The following is a 10,324-nucleotide window of genomic DNA, read 5'->3' as shown; positions in this document are numbered from 1 at the left end:
GTCAGAACCAACAAGGAACGGTTCACACACTATCTTACAGAGACCCGAGAAGGAGGGGATGCATTTTGGTGGGTGTGCATGCTGGTACATGGCGTGGCAGTAATATCATAGCGGCAGAAAAGAAGTGACATAGGAAAAAGCAACGACCGACAGTTTATTTCTAAATGCATCCGAAGTAAGCACATCAGGGTCAATTCGACCAAAACGCAAAGGCATGGGATAAAGAACGAGACTCACGAGGATAATACCGTCGAACCGCGACTTGAACCAAGACATGGTGTCATCCTTCTTCACCTTGTGCGTCGGCCCAATCCTCGCCGTCTTAACCTTCCTCTTCGCCACCCTCGACCCGGGCCTGCCCATCACAACGTAGAAATCCATACCGAAGATACCGATACCAGGGTCGTAGCGAGCACCGAGATCGATGTGCTCCTGGATACCGAAACCGAAGTTGCCAGTCTCGGAGAAGTTGCGGCGGCGGAGCTCGTACTCCTTGACCTTGAGACCACGCTCAAGAATCTCCTCCGCCTTGGGACCCCGGATGGTGACGTGCACCGCGATCTTTTCGTTACGACGGATACCGAACGTGCGGACGGTGTAGCGGGCTTTCGAGGTGACGGGGGTTTGACCGGTCAATTGTTCGAGCACCTTCGAGGCACGGGTGAGACGATCACCAGACTCGCCAACGGAGATGTCTGTGGTCGGCGAAAGGAGATGGCGAGACTGTTTGAGTATTCGGGCAATATACGAGAATATAAGTACGCACTGATAACGAGCTTCTCGATGCGGAGCTCCCTCATAGGGTTGGTGGGTGCTGACTTGGTATCGGCCTGTTAATTGTCAAGAAAAGTGAGTAGAATACGAGCAGCATAACAGCAGAGGGGCGCACCATTGCGTTTTATGCCTTCGTCGTCGTCTACGGCGTTCCTTACCTTGCTTCGGCCCTGTTGTCTGCTGTTTGCCACCCGCTGTCCTGTTAGCACACGTGATCAAGCGGTGGCTTGCTGCTGTATAGTTCTCCGGCAACTGCCGCTGACGACTCACGGGGATCATTCCAAGATCTTCCGGCTCTTTTCTGAAACCATTTCTGCACGCTGACGGTTACAGTGGGCATTCGTCTGTGCCTACTAGATAAACGAACTCCTGCTTTCAGGCTTGGCGGAAGGAGGTCGCAGAAAATAGCAGCCCTGTGTAATTGTTTAAGTCTAGTTTTCTATCGCAAGTCAAGGCGATCGTGGTCACAGTGTCCAGTCAAAATGTTCCAATAAAGAGGAGACTCGATCAGATTCGCTGAGGCCCATGGCTGGTCTATCCAGTGACACTTCACTAGCACTAAGTCGTACAACAAGCTTCTGCGTATGCGTACCAGTAAACACGGAGGCTGAAAACAAACACATACTTCATTTCGGACTGGAACCTGGTGGGACAAAGACAAGAGCTGAGAAGTAGAAAACATAAGTAATAGGACCGGGGGTCTCACTTTCGACAGCCAGTGAAGGAATAGACTAAGTACTTCTGTATTACAAGTCGACAAAGAGGCCGAATGAATCTAGCGGGTATACACCAACTACAGACAGTGTCTTCTTATCCTTTCTGTTTCCATCGTAGCCGATCACCCTCCGTCCGCCCGACTGTAACACTTCCCACCACTCATCCTCCAGAGGGATATAAATATGTTGAATCCAAAGCAACGTCCCTCCCTCGTCTCCCGCCGAAGTCAACTCCTCTGCGTCGAGGGCTAGGGACACTAGTGCCTGGCCCTCGAGAATTCTTCCAAGGTGAAACGGGAATGGGTGGCTTGGAACCTGATGATATTCGGGAGAGGAGTGACATCTTGGAGCTCGGAATGGTACGATAATTACTTGGCGGAGAGAAGGCGGGAGCTGAAGGCCGAAGGGCTGAGAAGTTTCTGAAGTTTTGACAATGGGCGAGCACGTATACGTATTCCACCATTGGCGGAAACACTCTTCGTGGAAAGTCCCTGAAAGGATCAAAGTGTCGAGTTTTGGGAAACATCGACAAACGGCAGACGTAGTTGTGAGTTTGTCAAGCGAACCAAAGCTATTGATGCTTGAAAGATCTCCTTGAGCGCATTTGATGAACAGGTGAAATGTCCGGAGGTGCGGCACACATGTTGTGAAAGAGGGAGATGGCGTGTGGAGGTCGTCGAGGCGGTATAATCGCATATATAATGATGAGAGAAGAGGAAGCCGAATGTTGAGAAGTTGGCCAAGAAGAGAAGACCGTTCTGCAGAAGATTGTTGAGAGATCACAGCTCCAAGGTTATGAAGCGAAGCTGATAATATTGTCACGACGTTGATGATAGTCGATACAGCGGGAGTGGCAACGAGACTTAGATTGCTACACAAACCACTTTGGGTCATTATGGATAATCAATGGTCAAGGAATAGGGTGAGACAGGACACTCACCGGGGGCCCAAGTTCGGTTGGTCTTGATCCAGGCCAAGTTCTTTCCTCGTGGGAACGCATGCGGGCGTCCGATAAGGAGGGATCAGATGAAGAGGGCTCTTTCGTTCGGGAACGGTGTCTCGTATCCACAAGGAGTGGACATACTGCTGCAGAGCTGGATGGGTCTCGAAGACATACAGAAGAGCCGTTGCATTCTGTGGTGATACGGAGATGGCTCTGAATCTGAAAGGTTCGACGACTTGTGCAATATACTTGGAGGTGAGGGATAGTGACTGGATAGATAGTCGCCTGGACTTCGCTTCTGCATGTGCGTAAATGCTGGCAATGATTTGAGTAACGAGTTCAGGTGGAAGATCATGTATAAAAGGTCTGGTGTCCCTGTCCTACAGAGGCAAATGTCAGGTGTTATGCAGATAGAATCAATTCTACCAACATATGTGCGACATGATTATGACCATGAAGTCTGAACGTCCGAAGGGTGGAGATGGGTGTGTGTGTGTGTGTGTGTAGGGGGGGGGATGACGGTCGCCCATGAGCGTGCTGCAGGTATGGCCCGGGGTCAGCGTTTGGTCGCAACTACACCGCCCAGTCTGCTATTTCTTGATGAATGGGTGTTCCCCTCATGTCTAGTACCTGAAGTACCGCAATTCGGCTCCATACCCACAGAGCTCACCCGATTTAACAAACCCTTCGACATTCCCGCTATCTTCCACGCGGCCCGCGATCAAGGCAAGGAACAAAGGAAGATGATTCTGGCCTAAATTCGGACGGCGCTTGATAGGACAAGCAGCAGCATTCTACGACAAGTGTTTTGGTCTTGTTCAGTCATAAATCTGACTATGGCAGATAGAGCAATTAAAAAACGACGCTCAACGGAAAGTACGAGTCCATTGGAGGCAGAACCTGTTGGTCCCGATGCACCCTTTCCAGGACTTGGAGGCAGGCTCTTGATCGAAATAAGTTGGTCGCTTTTAGAATGATATGAATTGCGCCGCCCACATGCCCTTCATAGGTGGGCCCAAAAGCGATTGACGCCAAAATTTGCTCAAGATTTGTGGATAGTACTGGAACCATATCCCAATAGGACAGTCTTTGCTATACATCGCTGTGTTCAAGCAGCACTGCCAAATTCTTTGAGCGCGGTGTAATAGCACACTCAAAAGGTTTCGGAAATCTAAGGGAATAAAAATCATCAGCGACTGTGTAAACAGTAACACAGATATAAGCGTAGCATCAGAAATCTTTCAATCAAGTTCCATCGAAGTACACGATCAATCCATCCACAAAATCGAACTTGTAATCCACGGTGTTTTTTCCATCACTGTTCCGAGGTGCAGAGATGCAGAATGCCGCAACAATGGTAGCGATCTGGATGAACACCATCAACTCCCCAAGGTGACGTCCAGGACATATTCTTCGACCGTGCCCGAACACGCGAGTCGAGCGAAAGCCAGGCTTATCCGCATTGCAACTGGGATGGCATGCGAGGAATCGTTCCGGCTTAAAGGTGTCTTCATCCTCGTATATATTTGGGTCACGGCTCATGGCCCTATGTCCCAAGATCAGTAATACTTCTTTCTGCCTGAAAATGGTCTCGCAATGCTCACCAGATATTAGAAACAATCATTGTTCCTGTCACGGCCTGTCTTCAGCACAAAAACAAAGACTGACAATCGCAACAAGATTAGGACTGACCAGCCGGTATGAAGTGCCCATCGTACCAGTCATTGTTACTCGCACGTTTTGAAACTCCTACCAGGAAAAAGACATTGGGTATCGTCAAACGGTGATACTGATGTAGAGGTGCGATCTCTTACCCAGAGGTACAATAGGAAACATTCTGAACATCTCCAGCATGCAAGCTGTGACGTATGGAAGTCGCGGGCGGTCATCAAGAGTCGGTAGGCGATCCGTTCCTATAGCATCTCGAATCTCGTCGTAAGCGCGACATTGAACGTCTGGGTAGCGGCTCATGATCATGATGAAAGTTGTGACGGCTGCAGCTGTCTATATGATGTAGTGAGTTTAGTGTCGAGAAATGGTCGCGAGGGAGGGGGGACACACAGTATCGACCCCGCCTGTGAAAAACCCGATAGCCGTCCAACAGATAGCATCCTCGTCGTCTTGACTGAGCGGACTCCGCGCTTTTATCAGAGAGCTGACGTATGAATGCTTTGCAATTCCTTTCCTCTACAATGCTTAGTCGATTAAACAAAAGTATTATGTGAGAAACAATAGTTCTTGAACACATACCACATGTTCCTTCACAATTTTGAATGACCCGTAACCTAGCTCATCGAGCTCACCCCGCCATAGTAGGGCCTGTCTCTTAAAGCCTGCACTGGGGAACCACTCCGGTAGATGCTTTACTATATGACAGTGTAGTCACATCAATAGAGATAGGGGCATCTAGAGACTCACAAATAGGGAGATAATCAACTGCGAAAGAGTTTGCGGTTGCGACATTGTTGAATATCCACCACGCACGTTCCGCCATGGCGATATAAGGAAACTCTTCGAGAGGAAAATCCTGACTGTAGCATATATGCACGAGCGCCTCACTGATCGATGGACGCATGTGCATGTACCAGTGCTCGGGGTCCTTCAGAAGCCGCAACAGCAGTCTTGCAGCGCAGCGTTCCTGGAGGGGCTGTAATTTTCGTACTTCGGTGGGATTAAGCATAGTATTGAGTAGTTTACGATAGCGGGTGTGGCGAGGACCGACAGCCTGCAATCCGACACTTCTGTCCCATCCAACGCTGTAGAATTTAAAGTGATCAATATTCAATATGAGTTGAGAGCTAAATGCCAATAATTACTGACAGTTCTCCACCCATCACAGTGTTGTTGGATCTGTCGGCATAGTTATCTCCATGGTGTTCGAGGAGTTCAGTCGCAACTTCATGAGAGCTTATCAAAATGGCGGGCTTTCCAAATAGCTCATAGTAAACAATTGGGCCTAGGAGTTGTCAGAGTGAGGTAGAAAATTTACGGGTAAAGCTCGTACCAAATGCTTTTGCCAGGATCTGACAAGCCATCCAATTCCTGGGATCGGGAACTTGGAAGATATTACCCAAGACGAAGAGTGGTCGGGGCCCAGGGGGAAGTGATGTGCGACGTTGCCTGTGTTGTCTCCATCTGAAGACCGTATGTAACATACTGAGCAGGATACAGGCGAGGATAATATAGAGACTACGCAGAGACATTGCAAGGCCCCTGTGTTGCGTGAGAGCCGGATGGAGGAAGCCAGAGCAATTTATTGGTCTCTCGTGTCGCCGGTCAGAACTACTGGTCCTTTTGATGGGAAAGATGGAAGGAGCAGCTTTTCAAACTTAGTAACCTTAGGAAGGTTACTTTAGAAAGATCCAACCGAATCATTGAGCCAGGCAACACCACATCAGCAAAACGCTCGGAGACGACCTATCGTGTTTTTCTGATGCATCTTGCGGAGCGGAAGGGGAGGCTTGCTAGGTATTTGTGGAAGTTCACCATAGCAAACAAGGTTAGAATGCGAGACATTTACATATAAGATCAGAGCAGCTGCAAACAATAGGCCGCAGGTCATCGTGGCTGGGAGTCGAGCCTGAACATTGCCAGTTAGATTACGTCAGGTCAAAACAACGTGGCCGCGGCAAACACCATTTTGTGCTGGCTTGGCCCGATGAGGCGCTTTCTTTGCTTTCCGCGGACGTGACTACCCGAACTCGCTCTTGCTTTAGTCTTGCTGCTCCATTCTGACTCAAGACGGGCTCAAACCCGTATTTCATCGAGCCCCGTTCTCTGTCTTCCTACACAGTGTCTACATATGGCTCATTACCCTGGACCAGGGAAGATACTAGCTGGCGGCCTGAGCACCGTTGTCTCAACCTCTACCGAGGACATCAGCCTGAGGTACTTAGTCCCCTGTAAGCATCGGAGCAGCTAGCGTTCAACCGAATGGCGCGAGTAACATCAGGCGAAGATGATTGGAAACCAAGGTCCGTTTTCATTCAACCTCGAATCTCAGGAGAGATCTTTTAGAAGGTATCGTCACGTCGAAGAGGTGTCCACAAATGAACTTGAATTATACCCTCAAATGTGCGGATGAGGGGCCCCGTTGATTCTTCCAGTATCTGGCGGAGTCTTGCACCCGGATGTATCAGCTAATTAATACTCTGGATTCTCTTCCTTTGTCTTGAGCGTTGGGTCAGGAGAATAATCCTGATGTGTTGCTGACAGGACCATCAACGTACATACTACTGGAAGGGCAGGTTTCTGTCATCGTTTATACCTTGACATTCTCAGCAGAATACGACGGCACGGATTATGGCATACTGCTGCAGCATGTAGTGTGTTACCGTTATAGACCACGATTCCCCGATGCATAGCTATCAAGCCACGCAAACCCGAAAGAGCTCGAGGACAGTGTTTACAAGACAGAAAGTTACGCATCCCAGATCACTGTAGAGTAGCTGCCAGTCTCGATTGAGCTCGATCATCTGTTATTGTGATCTGTTCACTTTCAAAGATCTCCAAGCTACGGCTGTCGAGTCAAGCACAAGGTTCTGCAAAAGAGTTCAGGGCCTAGTGTTTTGCACGGGTCGGGGTGGCGCGGGTACGGTTACTTTGAGCACTTTCAAACCGTGAAATACCGTCACACCCGCGGTTTTCATGACGGGCTTGCTCGCACTTACCAACACTGAGAATACAAGTTTCAGTGACATATCTTGGTCATGATTTCCTCTCTTGTGTGCTCTCACATCGCACAGACTTCAGGAGGCTCCAATACACATCTCAACCGCATGCTCTACGTTGAAGAGTGTTGACTACCCAAGTCGGGGTTTCGGCAGCACTTCGGTAGTCACCTCAATGCGGCTCATGACTCAAGGATAACACACAAAAATCACAGAAAGACAGCGACAGTGACGGTACTCACATCCTGCACACATGTTACAGTCTTCTCGTGCACTCCAGCACCCTCAACAGTTTCACCACTGTATGACATAACCCGCAATTGAGGGAGTGCGGTGGCCAGAGATGAACCCGTAGGACACCGCGGGTCACCCGTATCCGTACGGGTACGGTGTTTGGTGGGTACGGGTACGGGTTTGTCTCTGGTCACACCCGCGCAAAACCCTAGAACTTCAGGGTAACGGGCATTCTCGGAAATACATTGATAATGATCCCCTCGATGATGATGGATTATGTCTGAAAAGATCAGAAAAACCACTCCTTGAAACTTTTCTCAAGCGCTAGCATCGTGGGTTGGCCGTACCCTTTTGGCGTCCTTCCAACTAAAAGTGTTCAAGTTGTTGCCACGTTAGACAGTGAGTCCTGCACTTTGGATACCATTTTGAGCGGCTTGATGGGTATGTCACCGGGTGGTTGAGCAATGATACTAAGAATTACTAACATCTTCTATCGATGTCGTGTTTTTCTGGACATGCATATATATAATACAATCTCGGAGGTTTCGAATCGGCGAGTCAATTCCTCCAAACCCTATCACACCTCAGGCTCACCTTCTATGATGTCTGTCCCACCGGGTTCCGATGCCTTGCTTTCTCCGCAGACTATGGTCTTACTTAATTTCTGGACTCGAGGTCTCCGTCCTCATAGCGACTGCACTTTGGGCAACTACTTGCTGTCAGGTCTTTTTCTACTGGAGGAGCAAATTCTGTGACAGGCTTTTCATCCTGTGTCTAGTACGTCCCGTCCCAGTGACTTCCTCCCGCTCACTAGATGCTGATTTGAGACGCCGGACACAGCTTTCCTTTGTTTGGTACGCTGTTTCATTATCCATTGTTTTGGGTCACGGCATTCGTGTTGATTCCATTTTCAGGATCTGCGAGACTGTACACACAGCTTTGTTCTGGGTATACCTGTACCATATGAGCATCATTTCCTTCGGCAATCAGGATAAGCTTCTGGAGGGACACTGGAGCGTCAACTACTCTGTTTTCGTACATGGCGTAGTCAGTGCTACGATTCAGGTAAATGCTTTCATGTTCCAGTCCAGCATATTCTGTATCTAACACAGCTACGAAGGCTTACTATGCCTACCGAGTGTACATCCTCTCGGGTCGTATCCATATTTCGTTGATTTCCTGGAGCGTTTCCCTCCTTGAGATCGGTGGTTCTCTTACAGTAACGGTGTTTTTACATCAGTACGGCCCTGTGATATATGGGCAGCGATTTGTATGGCTTTCGACGGCTACAATCGCTTGTGACGTGTTCATCGATGTACTGAACACGACCGCGCTCTGTTACTGGTTGCACAGGTTACGGTCCGGGATTGTCAAGTGAGATTTACGTCTTCATTGAACGATGCTCTTGATACTCACTCTTCTTTCTGTCGCTAGAACTGACCATATAATCAGCACTCTCATTCTCTGGACCATTGGTATGTCTTCCGTCAGTCTCGACGATGTAGAAGTCTGCTGACTCCCTTCCTGTTGCTCACTAGAGAGTGGGCTCATCACCGCGTAAGCTGCAACGTCGCTACGCCACGATGAATTGTACACAACATTGATCTACATCACTCATGTAGGATTGTAGCATCGGCCATGCTCATCACCGACAGTTATTGTCTTGCATCTGCTGCTCTCGCTTTCGCTTTTCCAATGACTAATATGCTATCATCCTCCCTGTATGTTAGGCTATCATCGTCCCTGACACCGGTAAGTATCCGAATTATATAAAAGCGCACCTACAAGACTGGTATTTATCGCTTCGTTCAGGCCTTTATATCACATTGTCGTCATTTTACGCAAAATGTATGTTTTTTGATATAAAATCGTGCCCCCCCTCTTTACTAATGTATTTCTGCCAAAGTATACTCCAACTCTCTACTGGCCTCGTTAGTTTCACCACAATCCTCTCATATCTGGACGTATTAACACCCTCCTCCGTCCAGGCTCAACGCACGAGGTCCCTTGGGTCCGGGCAAACACGGTGTATCGACCGGAAGCACGTTCGAACTCCACATCCGCACTACGCATGTAAGCTAAAGCCTAAGCGCAACACTTCCTTCTACTCGAAGTCAAGCCTTACTAACACACGCTATGCAACGCTCCCGACTCCGACACCCATCCTGTCCAGGAGACTGTCGAGGTATCGTCTTTCAAGCTACCAACATTCCGTCGAAGAGCATCCACCACGGAATGTTCTCAGCCGCACGAGGCTTTGGAGAAGGAACACGGACTCGGACGCGAGGGGGGCCCACTTTTCGCTGGCCATGGTGCGATCAAATTCATTTCCGTTATCACTCCTGGTTCGGGGAGTGGTTCCGAGGACTCGAAAGAGACGTCTGCGTCTGAGAGGGAGGATGTGATGGGAGTAGGGGAGTAGATGAGTGGGAAAGCTCTGACTGCCAGGCTCTAATAAGGAGACACCCCCGTGTTTGGTGGAAACGAAGCTAATATTATTACTGTCCTATGAGATGTATTTTGTTACTTTGGCTGTATTCTTGATGCATGGACCAAGTCGTCGAATCCTTCCGCGTGTTATTTGATGTAGAAATTTACAACTGCCCGCTCACCAGATCTTGATGTATACACCAACCTCAAAGCTTGCTCTGAGCAAGCAACAGCTCGTACCGAGTCACGCGCTTCTGTTCATCTTTTACTTACTTCCAGTAAATCATTTGAAGTGCTATTTCTCGCCAATGTTTGCACCTACGCGTTGTTGCTTCACTGGCAGCCAATGGTCGCGCGAGGCAGTGTGACTTGCCGACCACGCTGCATGCATATACTTCAGCAGATGGATAAGATTTCGTATTGTCTACAACAAAGGAGAAAAGTACGGTAGAACTACACGATAAAAATCACCACCCACTCCCTCCCCTATCCCCTAACCTATAACGCATATAATCTCGCAAATACACACATACTGTCGCCCTCACACTCATGGAACA

The 10,324-nt window shown here is 48.8% G+C and overlaps 3 protein-coding genes across 3 annotated transcripts; 1 reads left to right on the top strand and 2 right to left on the bottom strand.

The window, feature by feature from the left end:
• On the bottom strand, nt 1-947 carry STEHIDRAFT_125930 (60S ribosomal protein L11). The gene is made up of 4 exons (XM_007310450.1): nt 890-947; nt 767-830; nt 238-695; nt 1-160 (listed from the first exon to the last, which is right to left on the bottom strand). Exons 1-4 carry the CDS (start codon nt 890-892, stop codon nt 155-157), a joined length of 531 nt encoding a protein of 176 aa, XP_007310512.1. The 5' UTR covers nt 893-947; the 3' UTR covers nt 1-154.
• Nucleotides 948-3,525: 2,578 nt separating this feature from the next.
• STEHIDRAFT_68065 (cytochrome P450) lies at nt 3,526-5,588 on the bottom strand (the record flags this gene model as incomplete). The annotated part of the gene is made up of 9 exons (XM_007310319.1): nt 3,526-3,604; nt 3,698-4,004; nt 4,126-4,182; nt 4,248-4,437; nt 4,495-4,620; nt 4,684-4,799; nt 4,852-5,189; nt 5,254-5,389; nt 5,423-5,588. The coding sequence occupies 9 exons, from the start codon at nt 5,586-5,588 to the stop codon at nt 3,526-3,528; spliced, it is 1,515 nt and encodes a 504-aa protein (XP_007310381.1).
• A 2,664-nt stretch (nt 5,589-8,252) lies between these two features.
• Nucleotides 8,253-8,703, top strand: STEHIDRAFT_23502 (uncharacterized protein; the record flags this gene model as incomplete). Its single annotated transcript, XM_007310312.1, has 2 exons — nt 8,253-8,402; nt 8,458-8,703. Coding segments are annotated over 2 exons (396 nt in total), but the record flags the coding sequence as incomplete, so codon positions are not given.
• Between the last annotated feature and the right edge of the window lie 1,621 nt (nt 8,704-10,324).

Source organism: Stereum hirsutum, assembly GCF_000264905.1.
Source record: "Stereum hirsutum FP-91666 SS1 unplaced genomic scaffold STEHIscaffold_20, whole genome shotgun sequence".
NCBI lineage: Eukaryota > Fungi > Basidiomycota > Agaricomycetes > Russulales > Stereaceae > Stereum > Stereum hirsutum.
This window is presented reverse-complemented; position numbering and strand designations above follow the sequence as displayed.